General features: G+C 37.0%; 2 protein-coding genes across 2 annotated transcripts; one reads left to right on the plus strand and one right to left on the minus strand.

Moving 5' to 3' along the window:
• Positions 1-75: 75 nt before the first annotated feature.
• On the minus strand, positions 76-5,716 carry vamp7 (vesicle associated membrane protein 7). The gene is made up of 8 exons (XM_086084132.1): positions 5,559-5,716; positions 5,120-5,285; positions 4,153-4,210; positions 3,887-4,024; positions 3,524-3,614; positions 1,723-1,790; positions 1,533-1,625; positions 76-1,099 (listed from the first exon to the last, which is right to left on the minus strand). Exons 2-8 carry the CDS (start codon positions 5,263-5,265, stop codon positions 1,034-1,036), a joined length of 660 nt encoding a protein of 219 aa, XP_085940258.1. The 5' UTR covers positions 5,266-5,285; positions 5,559-5,716; the 3' UTR covers positions 76-1,033.
• Positions 5,717-6,013: 297 nt separating this feature from the next.
• polr1d (RNA polymerase I and III subunit D) lies at positions 6,014-11,997 on the plus strand. Its single transcript, XM_086085044.1, has 5 exons — positions 6,014-6,111; positions 6,513-6,610; positions 6,699-6,775; positions 8,733-8,815; positions 11,759-11,997. The coding sequence occupies exons 1-5, from the start codon at positions 6,073-6,075 to the stop codon at positions 11,804-11,806; spliced, it is 345 nt and encodes a 114-aa protein (XP_085941170.1). The 5' UTR covers positions 6,014-6,072; the 3' UTR covers positions 11,807-11,997.
• Positions 11,998-14,031: the final 2,034 nt, after the last annotated feature.

Raw genomic sequence — 14,031 nt, forward strand, 5'->3', positions numbered from 1 at the left:
TAAATATTTAGTACAATTTCCAGTATTTTAATATGCAACTCTGGCTTTGTTTTACTGCTACAGACATCAACCCCATAATAGCATCAGGTTTTTATTTCAAATCAGAATGTACAGTTATTAAATACTTCCATAATTATAAACAATATAAACACACAAAGACCACACTATAAGCAAAAGGGGACATTGTTATGAGAGACCTTCAAAAATAGAAGTCAACACGACTTTGCCAAAGGAAAAAACAAACAAACATCCATCCAACATTATCCATGCCGCTTTTCTTCATCACATTTTGAATTAGTATATAATTAACATCAATCATCAGTCACATGCCAAATATTTAATATTACATACATGATCACTCAGATGTACAATATTTTTTGTATATTATTCTGTATATTTGTTTAGTATTCTGATTTACAGCATTTACTGCATGGTATACTATGTGATTAAGAGGGGGAAAACACACACAGATTTACAACATATGTGTTTGATATTTATAGGACCCCAGCACTGGTTTATTTGTTACATGTATTTTTGTCCAATATTAGTATTCAGTAAAGGGACCAGGGACAGTGTCTGGTAGATCTTGTAACACATTGCTGAAGCTTGTAGTTTCCATACGTCAAGGCTCATCAGTGCACATTAATGAACAAACATGTGAATAAAGTCATCTTTTGGTGCATTGTGTTTTTAGTTTGAATGGAAGAAACACACAGATGCAGTCCAAGTGCTACAAATCGGACAAAGTGCTACAAATCAAACAAAGACAAAAGAGTTGAAGACAAGACTATTGTGCCGCAATCAGTTGTAGGCCAGTTTGCTGCTGTCCATTTGGGTGGGATGAGTGCATGGGGGACTTCCTCTCCTGAAGGCAAGTGTACACTATCAAAGCAGCAGTGGGAGCGAGTGTCTTTCAGGCGAACTGAGGCTTAAGTAAAGCAAGGATAATGTCCTTTTTCTATCCATTGGCAACCACGACTGAACAGGCGCTTCACTCCTTTTCCAAATCAGCCCTATTACGCCCATTGTCTCCTCATTTGACACAAGAGGGCCAGGAGAGGCCGCCACAGGAAGCAGACACAATAATGTAAATGACCACCTGAAATAGACAGAGAGAAAGAAGTTAATTTCCTATAGTCACCTCGTTTGTACATCACAATAGCAATGTCTTTACAGAAACAATAGCTCATCTAATGTTGTTTAAATCTATGCTCCTGCAGCAGTGCACAGTAAAAGCAGTATCACTGATCCCGTTACATTAACCTTCATTTGATCTAAATGTATCTTATAAAAAACAACAACTCATCAACTAATGCATGTGCATGCATTACAGCTGACCACATTTTGCACTGATATTGATCATGTGTCGATTGTGATACATAATGTTATTGAATTATCACCCAGCCTAGTGCAGGTACTACTTTGATGGTGCCGCAGTGTTAGTTAACATCTCCTAGACAAACATAGTGCAAAGTCCTTAAATCAAACACAAATAAATATCATAAACAACCATATGAGCTACAGTTACTCACCAGGCACACCAAGACAACAACCAAGGTCAATTTGAGGTTTTTCATACACATGGCTCTGGCCAAATTACGACTTGTGGTCTTGAACGTGACAGACTAAATTAAAAACAGGAAAGGAATGTCAGTCACTTTAATTAAACAGCTAGCTCTTATTAAGTATACACGGCAAAAAAAAGAAAGACAAAATACTTACAGAATCAACCAGATTTTCTGTCTTGTCAATCAACAACTCCAGTTTCTCACCTCTCCGAGCAACCAAATCTGCAAAACATATAAGGAGATAATAAAGATAAAATATTTAACTTCACAAGTAAGCACACAACCAACAATACAATAATTTTGACATGTCATTGTTTTATGTTAGGCATAATTCAAGCTGAATAAACTGGAACAGCACTTTGTAGAACTCAACCTTCCGCCAAGGCCTAATAATTTGTGTCAGCCTCTGAAAACAAAAAACAACTTTTAATTCATTTTTGGGGCATACGACAACAAATGGAATCAAAATATTTCCCTTTTTTTTTTTTATCACACTTTGGTTTAGCTAGCCCTCTAAACAAAAATAACACTTAAAAGGTTACAAGATCTAAGTGTCCTTGCTTTTTGTGAATTTGCAACACATTTTCCATGTATTACTTTTACACGACCCCCGCACACCTGACAACTTGGTGGCCGAAATGTAGACTAAATGTTATGCCCGAAAGCAGGTCTAGTCACACTGGCCAACTTTACATCGTCTTCAAGTGGAGATCTTCTTGCAATTCCTTAAAAACGTACATTACGTACGTCTATCACTTAGTATATGACTCTCCAGCCATGTAGGCCATGCGCCCCTCCTGCGCTGAATTTAAAGAGAATGTGAGGAGCCACTTCGATTGGCCGGGAAGCAAGTCGTCTGTGTTCACACCCACAATAGAGCAAACACATGTCCACAAAAATAGAAAGAAAACTCCAACTGTGCACACAGACCACGAGTTGTGCTAGACTTGTACCGGGTACAAAAATAGGGCCCCTGTGTCATGATAAGAAGACTGTGCGGTGAATAATAATAACATACCGGTACACGTAAAGTTACGTGAAGAAAGAAAACTTTTATTAATTCATCAATGGGCAGGTTACCTGGGACCGGTGCTGGGCTCGAGGCTGCGCTGTACCAACCCCGTAGAGGTGCTCTTTGCCTGGCCTGCTTTTACACAGGCACCCCTTCTAAGCGCGAACGTTTCCAAGTTTTTGAGAACCGACCGAGCGAAAGCCATGCAGGAGATAGGGTTGATTTGGCAAGTATGGACTCTGTTCTGAGTCTTCAGGTATAAAGTTATGGTCGTACCAGCGCGTCAGTGTTTTATTTTTTGGCCACACATGCCAGTAGAGATACGAAATGTAATTTCCTCCATTAAGCATCTTTCATTTGTTATTTTACAAAGATGTTTTCAGTTTAATTGATAATGTTGGGCAATATCTGAAGTTGCACATTTGTGTATGTTTTTTCATAATTTATGCTGTGATTAAAAACCAAAACAAAACAGAAGTTACTCACCAAGTTACTTAGTACTTGAAGTTTGTTTCACTGAGTACTTGCTCTTGTTCAACCAATTATTGGAAGACTACTTTTTATTTGTACTCTAGTTATATTAATCTTAGGTATCAATATTCTTCCTTGAGCACACTTTTTACATACTCTGCCAATCTCTGACTGCTAGGGAAATAAATCCTTTGGCACTGCTATGCACAATACTTTTTATTTTTTCGTAAACAGTAACGGATTTTACATTACATTAGAAGTCAACTTCTAAACTCCGCCTGGCCAGGTAAAGACGTTATTATAAAAATGACAGTTTAACCATGGAATTAATTTTTCTGATTTATATCATTAATTAAAAACAAATCAGAGATTGACTAACATGACAGATCGGATTGCGTTTGGTCTTGGAGGTGCCACAGTACATACAAACATAAGTAAAAAACACAACCCTCTACATTGATGAGACACACACCTATGTTGCGGACCATAATGCCCTTCAGGTCATCCACTTGCATCTGTGTTTCAGTAAGCCGATCTGATCCCCGGGGATCTGAATGGTGTTTCTGCACAGAAAAGTGCAAATAAAATGAGAACACATACTGTAATTTGACTAATTTCTTGAGAACTTGCGGCAACATATGTCGCTTGGAAGCATTTCATATTTGTCTAGCCTAACAAAATGAATAGCATGCACATTCAGAACTGCTGAAATTACATCAGTGGTATTATAAATGAGATATGAAAGCTACACAAGTTGAGGTAAGATTTCCTTAACAAACAAAAAAAGACAGCAAAAAATAACTAAAGATACTCAGAATATTGTTGTCATATTCACCATCTGGGCAGCCAGTGTCGCTGAAAATTCGCTGTTCATGGCGTACGGCAGAGCTGTTTGTGCTCGTGATCCATATGTGGTCTGGAAGCGCCTCTTGACTTCACTGAGGAAGCTGAATGCACGGGACCTTTCAAAGTCCTTTTGCACACACACAATGCATACGAATAAACCACACATTACAGTAACTGCATGTCTTTTTTGCAAAGTGGCTGAGATCCCAAGCAGGTTAAACAGAATATTAAATGATGACATGAACCAATACTTACATCATCGGTGATACACAGGTATATGATTCTGTCATGGCAGATGTAATGGAAGAGATAACTGAAAGATAAGAGGGGTTTAAAGAATATTATTTCATATTCTATCACATACCCTGTGTTAAGAATACACAGCTGAAAACAAAAGTGACTCTTTTTCTTTCCAATGAAAGAAACAAAAAAAATGTTTTCCTTTCTCAAAGTATTTGTTAGAGGGCACATAGTTTATATATCCCATGCTCTTAAAAGTGATTCAGTAACTGATTTGGTCACAAGTGAGAAAATACATTAAATTGTTGATCATTGTTTTCCAAAGTAAAAGTAGACGAAATGTCTCATTTTGATTAAACACAACGATAATCCATCTGCTTTCAACAAAAATCAAGTGTTGAGAGGGGGAAATTACAAGGGTTTGAAATTAAACGAGGTCTTGAAACAATCACTTCTTATTTCTAATCAGTTAGCTGTCAATGTTGCACCTCTTGTTCAATTAAAAAGATCAAAGTTTAGTTTGACAACAGACAGGTGTTATTTTAAATTCTATTGACATACCGAGTGGTTGTGTGGGGAAAAAAATACTAAACACAATAGAATAAACTATGTCCATCTGGTAAATAAACTACCTAAGTGTAAACTAATTATTTTCTTTGTATACAAGATGAATTGTAACTGAACTTTATAAACAATCGATACAAAATAGATTACAATGGATAATTTACATTTCACAAACGATAGTAACACTAATCTGCAGGTATTCCCTAACATTGTCTGTACCTGCGTGAAACTAGTAGTAAATTGTGTAATTTCTACCCAATTCTTGTAAATGTCGATGCATAACTCAATCACTTGTAATGATTTTTACTTTTTCGGCGACACACACGCTAATGTGATACTTTAATGACAAGAGCCCCATGTGGAGTTACTGGGTAAGGAGGATGCACCGTTTATGCGTGTGCAGCAAATGCACACCTACCTGCCATGGCTGTATGTCAATTTGTTATTCTCGGATGGAATTTTGGCTAAGATCTGTTCAGTCACTTCGAGAAAGTTCCCGCCACACCATGCATGCTTGGCTAGGACGGTTGTTCCTCGAGCCACCACGGCAAATAGAATTGCCATGGTTGTAATTAGCCACGGATCTGTCAACACAAGAACATGAAAAGATCAGAGGAGACGAACCTGAAACATCCGTGTAGTGTATAGAACTTTTTTATTTTCTTTTTTAAATCAAGGATAACTGGCAATGTAAATGTCTGCCTTAACATTCGCATCAGATTGTGAATATTCCAAACAGCAGGAGGTGAGTTGGCTGGCAGGAGGTACGCTACCACAAAGACAACACTAGGCATTACGCATTTAATGCTGATCCAAATATGCGCTAATAGCAATAGAATGTCATAATCAACACTTACTCCAAAACCTTGATTATAAGCGGCGTTCAATTAAGCACATTTACACGAAAGTCCAACATCTCACAAGACTTCCGCACCTAGCAAATCCCTTTCGAGTGACTTCTGCTTTGTAACTAGCAGAAACTATTTCACGGGTTTAAATGGGTAATGTAGTCCACTGTACGTGTCATAAATGTAAACTCCGTATAATTGGTTAAATGTTTGACTACATTCATTAACTTCCTGTTTTGTTGGCGTTCTAGTTACGTCATTGTATTGCGACAGTTTAAGCTGTGCTAAGCTTTTCCCTATTTTTCTTTTAACAGGATATTTGGAGATAATTTGTGCTTTAATATAATTTATTAAACTTTTAAATATTAACAGAATAAGACGATAACACAACTTTAGTTAATCAAAATGTGTTTTTTTCCTGCGTTTCCCATACAGTAAACAATTTACCCGACCGTTGCCTGTCAGACAAAATGCCGGGTTGAGTTGAATTGTTTATCTACAGTAGCAGTGTAAACGTACAAGCATGGCTGCAGAAGGCGAGGAGAAACAAATTCTTGAAATGGTAAGATGATTTGACCATAACAAGCGGGGGGATTATTACATTTGTAAACCAATTTTGAAAACAACTATGCCTCTCCCTCGGCAACCGCTTTAACTATAAATTACGCACCAAGATACAGTAGTAGCAACTGTGCCGGTTAGCAAAAGTTGCTAGTATGCTATTACACGTGAAACATTCGTCATCAAAATCAAAACTACTTTTAATCAACATTTAAGCTTTTCACATCCCTGGTGATCTTAAATCTCCGTAACTCTGTCATGTCACGCAAACGACGTTTGTTTTTCTCTTTCTCGCTCTCTTTTATTCATTTACATTGTAGTCCAAAACGCGATGTGCTTTCCACTAGAGAGCGCTATTGTTAGACTTATAAAAACTGAATTATTTCCCCCAATGTGTTGTAGGTCCAAGCCGATGGTTCCGATGAGGGCAGTGTGACATTCGTGATGCATGATGAAGACCATACCCTGGGGAACTCTCTTCGATATATGATCATGAAAGAGTCAGTGTTTTTGACCAATTTTGTCTAAATTAGTGTTTCATTAGTTTAAATAAAAAATTCACAATAATCTCACGTTTGCTTTTACCAGCGAGTCTGTTGAATTTTGTGGCTACACCATCACCCATCCATCAGAGAGCAAGATCAACTTTCGCATTCAGACACGAGGTAAAGGACACCCGATGGCAATCATGGTTTATTATAATTATTATTTAAAAAATATATTTTTGTTTATTTAACCAGACATGTGCAAATTGTAATATAGCAAGAGCGTATTTTTATTTGCATGTGCTACAAAACTCTACAATTTTTCAGATACACATATATTTTATTTTTATGAAAGAGCATAATGGTCTTTTTTTTCTAACCTTGATAATACGTTTCAAAAGTTCCATGAAATGGCTTTCATTTTTGTTTCGTACAGACGAGTGGAATTCAGTTGACAAAACACTGGCCCACAATAACATCACTTTGTTTCAATATCCTAACTATAATAAATAAAAAATCTCATTAAGATCCATAAAGAGAAATATAATTTTTCACTGTACATGGTTGGTTGGTTAGTTCATCGTTGGTTTATCGTTAGAGACCAGACACACATGCATGCCTACAAAGAGAGATGTGAGGAGTTTTTGTTTGTTTTTTGGGAGGACTGAGTTGAGATTGGCGATAACTTGCATCACTAGTTAAATTTATTTTGCCTTTAGTGGAGCTTGAGCCATTTCGAAAACCCAATGAGCTGTAACCCCAGGATGTCTATATAAATGTGTTTTATTGCTTCATCCTTGCTTACAAGCATGTGGTAGAATATAAATTTTACTTTTTTCTACGTTGTATGCAAAATAAAGGATAACAGAAACCTTTACACTTTACAGACATTAGGCTAGCGCAAATGCTAATCCATAGTTTTGTCAAATAGATATTTTTTATGGATTGTGACTTGATCAAGAAGAAAATTTCCCGTTGCTTTTTATACCCCACACATTCCACTTTCATGAAAGAGAGCAATGACTGCGCTTACAGAACAAAAAATGTATTTGTTCAACTGTGGTTTGATCACATGAATGATCTACGCAAAACTGTCTTGTAGTCTTTGGCATAAGGAAGGGATTCTTGAGGAATCCTTGGCCTCACCCTCAAGCTTTTGACCTTGTTAACAGTGACCTTTCCAGGAGCAGGAAGAATTTACCTAGTTTATTGCACTTTTTAACTTTTTAATCATTTGCATTGTTATACACTTACTTTTTCCATAAACAAGCACATGCTCATTTTTGTAAGTTACTTTGACATCTCCAATGTTCACATTGGCTATACTGTATTGCTTTATTACTATTTTGCTTCAATTAGTTGAATGTTGTATTTTGTGTGCATCACAAAATGGCAAAGCAGAAACGTTTGACTTAATATGATAAGAGGATTTCAACTGATACCAAGTTACAAGGGCTGCGAGGTATCTTATATCAATGCGTTAGACTTCTTAGGATTAGAGAATTTACGGGTTCTAGGGTTAGTCACCATGATAAAACCTGTCATAACGACACAGGTACAATTGGATAAACATTGCAACAGACATTCAAGTGTGAAAATAAATTACCCGGGGTAATTTACCCATTTAATACTAACATGTTAAATCTGTAAAACACATGGTGGGGCTGTCAGCAATTCGAGGGTATGCAGTAATATCACTCTAGATTTTTCTAATGAAATCCTCCACTTAAAGGCGGAGGATTTTTGCTCTGTTCCCCTCCCGTCCTTATCGTCTCTGTTAGCTGACTTGTTCTTGAACAGTCTTCTTTGTCTAAAGCAGTGATTCTCAACCAGAGTGCCATGAGAGATAATCAGTTATGCCATGGGAAATGATCCAATGTCAATTTCATAGTTCAGAACACGTGGGCAGCTTCATTAGAAATAGGCAAGCTGCCGATCATATTTGATGGTTTGTGAAGGTTGGGCAACACAAGAGTGAACTCTATCGTAGTTTGTATGAGATTTGGAACACTACGCAAATTGGATACCAACATGGAGAAGTAGACGGCTCGCCTTGAAGAATTGATTTGCCAGTTTGGCCAATTGATGCTTATTGGGAGGCCATTTCCTCACTGGTATCTGCTGTTGTTTACCCCAGACGGAACTCCAGCCGTAGAGCCTCTGAGAAGGGGCCTGACTGAGCTCCGGGATGTTTGTCAACATGTTCTCAACACTTTTGAGGTAAGCCTTCATATACTTAAAGCGACTGAACGTAGAACATTCAATGTCGAATCGCTACTGCCACATACCCTTCTTCACATACACACCGCAAGGGCGCGGTAAATTCAAACTCGAATCCAAAAATCTGTTTCACCTAACCTTGTCGGCAGTATACACCGCACATATGATCCCCATGCCTTGCTTCACAAAGTGCAGCTTGTAATCGAATCTGCTCAACTCCACAGCTGGTCATGACAGGCTCTTTCTTTTGGAACATTCATTTCTGAGTGTGATCCAAAATGTGTCCAAATCTTCAGATCAGAAAGAGACTTGTTGGCGGCTTGGCGGGAATGTCGCATCACATGTCCAATGTATGCAAAGACGAGCTTTGAAGTTGTTCGGTTTATCGTCCGATCAGAGTACTTTGATGAAGCAGAAATAGTCCCGAAACGAAAGTGCATGATTTTCAATGCGTGACCTCAAAAATGAATAATTTTCTTGGGAAAACAAGTAGCGCCTTTGTTAAACTGAGGTCAGCTAAGACAGCCAATAAGACATAAAGCACATGTGTTTATAAGCGTCTACATTTGAGCATTTTCCTAAAGCAACAGTCATACATATGTTTTTTATTTTTTTTATTGAACATTTAAATATAAAGAAAACAAAACACATTACAAGTATAAAATAAAAGTTGAAGTAAAAAAAAGAAAAACAAGAATAGGAAGAAAGAAAATAGTTTATATGTTCATATGTTTATAAGCAATGAAATCAAGTGGAAACTCGGCAGTTAAACACCCCCAAAGTGTTGTAATTTGTTTGTCAACCAATATTTTCTGGAAAAATAGAGTCCAAGTCACAAGCATCACACTGAACTTTAAGGAGATCAACTTGTAGATATTTGTAGAGACACTTGTTGTTTTTATGCCTTTATTTGTTTACATTTAGCTGATTATGGCAGAAAGACACAAAAATAAAAATCCAGTGTTCCGTTAGAATATTGTGAACACAGCTCAACATTGTAGGATTTGGCACCTGCCCACAGAGCCAATACCTGCTTTAATAGCCATGGAATAACAGCACTTGGTTGGCTGACTTAAACCCTATTGAAAATTTATATTGTATTGTCAAGAGGAAGACGAGGGAACAGGAACCCTGAAATTCAAACTACCTAAAGGCCGATATCAAAGCAGTAAATGCCTGAACTGTGGCGGCCTAACAAAGTACTGAGGGCATATGACTTCTGTTTGAGATCCTTTTTTGTTTGTCACATGAAATATTCTAATTTTGTGAAACACTGATTTGATTAGATTTTTTACTTTTGTGTCTTTCTGCCATAACCATTAAAATTGAAACAAATAAAGGCTTGAAATATTTCACTTTATGTGTGGTGAACGAATGTGACATGTAAGTTTCACTTTTTTAAACAAATTATTGAAAGACTGCGATTGGCTGGCAACCAGTTCAGGGTGTACCCCGCCTACTGCCCGAAGCCAGCTGGGATAGGCTCCAGCGACCCTTGTAAGGTCAAACGGTTAAGATGGATGGATGGATTATTGAAAGAAATGGACTTTGATCCTCGATATTCAAATTTTCTGTCCAACACCCACAAGCTTCATCATGCAGTTCAATTCCTGTCCTGTAGGTGGCATTAACGCACATTACAGTAACCCCCCACTTTCTGTGGAGAATAGGGACCGCCTGATGTGAGGGGGAGAGGGACATGAGTATCCCCCCCACCAAACATTTTGTAGTTAAAACCATAAATACACTATAACTAAACGCTGAAATATCAACTCATTTAACTCATACCCATAAAACTAACAATTTTTTTTAAAAATGGGGGGGGGGGACTCTCTGTAACACTCAGGCTAAACTTAGTTCCTCCCTAACATCTGATAATACTAACCAACAATTATTATATCTTGTTCTATATTTGTTTTGGGTTTAAGTTGGTTATATGAACTCATTCACTGCAATTGACGGCTATAGACGTCAAAAATCCATTTTAACTATTTCTATTAGTTTAATTTTTTCCCCACTTTTAAAAAGAGTATGAAAACCTAGAAAAAAATGTTTATTGTACATTTAGAACAGATATAAAATTTGCGATTAATTGTGAGTTAACTAGTGAAGTCATTTTAATCGCCTGACACCCCTAGTTTTTAATTATCTTTTTAAAATATATAATAATAATAAAGTAATAGTAAGCCATTTTTCAAAATGTAAAACTGTCCAAATCCTCAGATTTCAGCATATCAACTGTGACTGATTTCTGTAGTCCTTCATTTATTAAAAAAAAAAAGAAGAAGAAATGATTATTGAAAATTAGGGTGTCAGGCAATTAAAAGTTTTAATCTTAATTAATCGAATGACTTCTCTAGTTAACGCACGATTAATCACAAATGTTATATCTGTTCTAAATGTACAATGAAAAAAAATGTAGGTTTTCATACTCTTGTTAACAAAAGTGGAAAAAAAATTAAACTAATAGAAATAGTTCAAATGGATTTTTGACATCTATAGCCGCCAATGGCAGTGAATGAGTTAATTATATATGGGGGCGGTGTGAATCAGTGGTAGAGTGGTTGTCTCACAACCCAGAGGTTCGATCCTATGCCGTTGTGACCAGTATCATTGAGCAAGATACTGACCTCCCCCAGTTGCGCCTGATGCTGCGCCATCAGAAGGTGAATGAGTCAAATCAATGTCAAGCGCTTTTCAGGGCCTTATAAGGTGGAAAAGCACCATATAAATGAAGTACCGTTTACCATATTGCTACTAAGCCTTTGTGGCGTGACTGCCTCGTGTTCGATTCAGGAATCACTGTCATCTTCCTTTAGAGTCAGGCTGTCAGCGAACACTGCGCTCAGCTTGCGCTGTTTGAACCCATGACAGAGCCTCTCAGCAAGAGGCTCTTGTGTCCGTGTCCCAACTCAAGCTGAATGTTCTGTTCTGCTGTTCCAGGCAAGAGTAAAAGGGTTCAAAGAGAAGCAGGAGCAACCCATGGAATGAAGACCATCAAGCAAAATGCAATAACATCATATCTTCCTGTGTATATACAGTATTTCTTGTTTATATATTAAGTATAGTTTTAAGTATTTACAGTCCCTGTTTTGTGAGCAAAAGCTACTTTTTTTTTTTATTGACCCCATTTCCTGATTTGTTGGCTTGAGGAGTGAAAACATTAAACTTCAGAAGACAAATGTTCAGTGTCAACTCATTTTTTCCTTTTTGTTTTCATTGTTCAACAACTACAAGACTACAAGTATACATCTTCTGTGATATGTGCTCTCATAACTCCTCGTGTATCACCCTTTGTAAAGATTTTCCAAAGCACGTAGTCCCCGGAACACAAAATTGTTTGCATCTGTCCGTTTGAAGAGGTGTTTGACATCTGAAGGAAACTTTGGATCTTAAGCTTACATAATTGGCTAAAGAATGTGGCTTGAGTTGTTTTGCCAAGACAGAGGCAGAAAAAAATGAGGGTATTGAAGGATAGCATGTAAGTTTTGGGGGGTTAATCATATCCGTCTGTCTTTCACATATAAAAGCATGGCTGCGTGTGTGGTTGGCAACTTTGGGAACAATCGTCAACACATTTTATGTTTTTCCAGAAAGGAATTTATATGCTGTAACAATTATCTTGTGTTTCATTTTAGCCATGCTCAGGAAACATTTAAATGTACAAGTCGTATTATTGATGGATATCTGCGGTGGTGTTAGAACAGGACAAACTGCCTGCATGTTGCTTGCAAACACAGTAGTTATTCTGTGCTAACAAAAAAATAATTTTGTCAATACACATATTTCGTCAACACGTTTCACCGGACTAAAACTAGACTAGACTAAAACCCTCATTAATAAACAATAAGCGGGACTAAATCATTGTGCTTTTTTGTCGGCTAATGAACATGAAACGAAAATGTCCTTCACTTAATAAAACCTGGACTAAATTCTATGGACATATAGTTTATGAACAACAACGAGACGAAAATTATATGATTTTGTAAAAATCTTGTCTCTGCTAATCTGTCACACAGGAGGATGATTCGTGGTGAAAGGTTAAAAGAGAATTATAGTTACAATGTAACATTAATCCAACGACTATAACGTTTCAACAATAATGTTAATCTGACCGCTAACAAATGCTAGCTAACCAAACTAGCTCATAACATGGAGTAATAGTAGCCACTTGTTGATATACTGTAATTGTTTGTGAAGTTGTTTTTCATCAAAAAGATGAGAACATTTTATGTGAAAAAGTTTTAGATTCAAAACATAATCTGCTGTCACAAAAATATAGATAATATATACAGGGGTTAAAGGATTGTCCTGACTACAACTAGACAAAAATATTGACATTTTTTGTTAACTAAAACTAGACGAATAAAATTATGTTTTCTTGGACTAAAGTAAAGACTAAAGTGCTAGATAGTCGACTAAAAATGGACTAGGTTTAAGGAGGGGTCTTAAGTTTTCACTCAGAAATAAACACTGGAAGTATACACATGAAATTCTTCTCAATCAACACTTAGGGGCTTCTGTTATTGTGTGGTGGTGATTTGGTCATTTTTGTTGCGTTTTGCCATAAGAGGGACGTTTCTGGGAGGAAAGTCAATGTTTACCCCTCCAGCCAATCACAGAGCAGCGGGCGTTGTTGCTGAAAGCAGGTGCAATGTTGACAAGAAGAGTGGGGGGTTGAGCCATGGGAGGAGTCAAACAGAAACGGTCAAAACTTAAGACCCCACCTTTAACTATGATAAAAAGTAACAAGCGGGATTGAAACTGGACTAAAACTGAGACTACATTTTAAAATGGCAGATACAATTAACACTATTCTACACTAATAGCTAGCTCAACTAGTAGTTGGAAAAGCTCAAACGAAGCATAATATGACTTAGTGAAAAATGTTGTTAATGCAGCGTATGTATGGAGGCCTACAAGTGAAAGTTGAAAAGAATGGTTTATCTCTGCAATTATGGTTTATCTCTGCAACTGGTTTTCTTCAGAAAACACAAAAATATAACAACTGAGGAAAATTCAAAAATATTTCAAAGTTCAAGTGTAGAATAAAACCAAAGACTATCAATTGAACACAATATGCATTACAAGAGCTGTATCCAACGTAATGCTTTTATTTACAACGGTCACAATGCTCAGCTTTGATTGACACCTTAACAATATTGTGCCTGTACATTGCAGGAGTGTGTACCACATCATGAGAGCTATGCATGTCT

The sequence above is a fragment of the Leptonotus elevatus genome, chromosome 9 (genome assembly GCF_054856555.1).
Source record: "Leptonotus elevatus isolate MCC_2025b chromosome 9, RoL_Lele_1.0, whole genome shotgun sequence".
Lineage (NCBI taxonomy): Eukaryota > Metazoa > Chordata > Actinopteri > Syngnathiformes > Syngnathidae > Leptonotus > Leptonotus elevatus.

What these genes read in the sequence shown, in the direction of transcription:
- polr1d (XM_086085044.1), top strand. Translation starts at nt 6,073, where the DNA reads ATGGCTGCAGAAGGCGAGGAGAAACAAATTCTTGAAATG. An exon ending in AGAAACAAATTCTTGAAATG is followed by an intron (nt 6,112 to 6,512) that starts GTAAGATGATTT and finishes AATGTGTTGTAG; the next exon opens with GTCCAAGCCGATGGTTCCGA. An exon ending in CTTTCGCATTCAGACACGAG is followed by an intron (nt 6,776 to 8,732) that starts GTAAAGGACACC and finishes TGTTTACCCCAG; the next exon opens with ACGGAACTCCAGCCGTAGAG.
- vamp7 (XM_086084132.1), bottom strand. Translation starts at nt 5,265, where the DNA reads ATGGCAATTCTATTTGCCGTGGTGGCTCGAGGAACAACCGTCCTAGCC. An exon ending in CGACACTGGCTGCCCAGATG is followed by an intron (nt 3,615 to 3,886) that starts GTGAATATGACA and finishes TTTTCTGTGCAG; the next exon opens with AAACACCATTCAGATCCCCG. An exon ending in TTGTTGTCTTGGTGTGCCTG is followed by an intron (nt 1,100 to 1,532) that starts GTGAGTAACTGT and finishes TGTCTATTTCAG; the next exon opens with GTGGTCATTTACATTATTGT.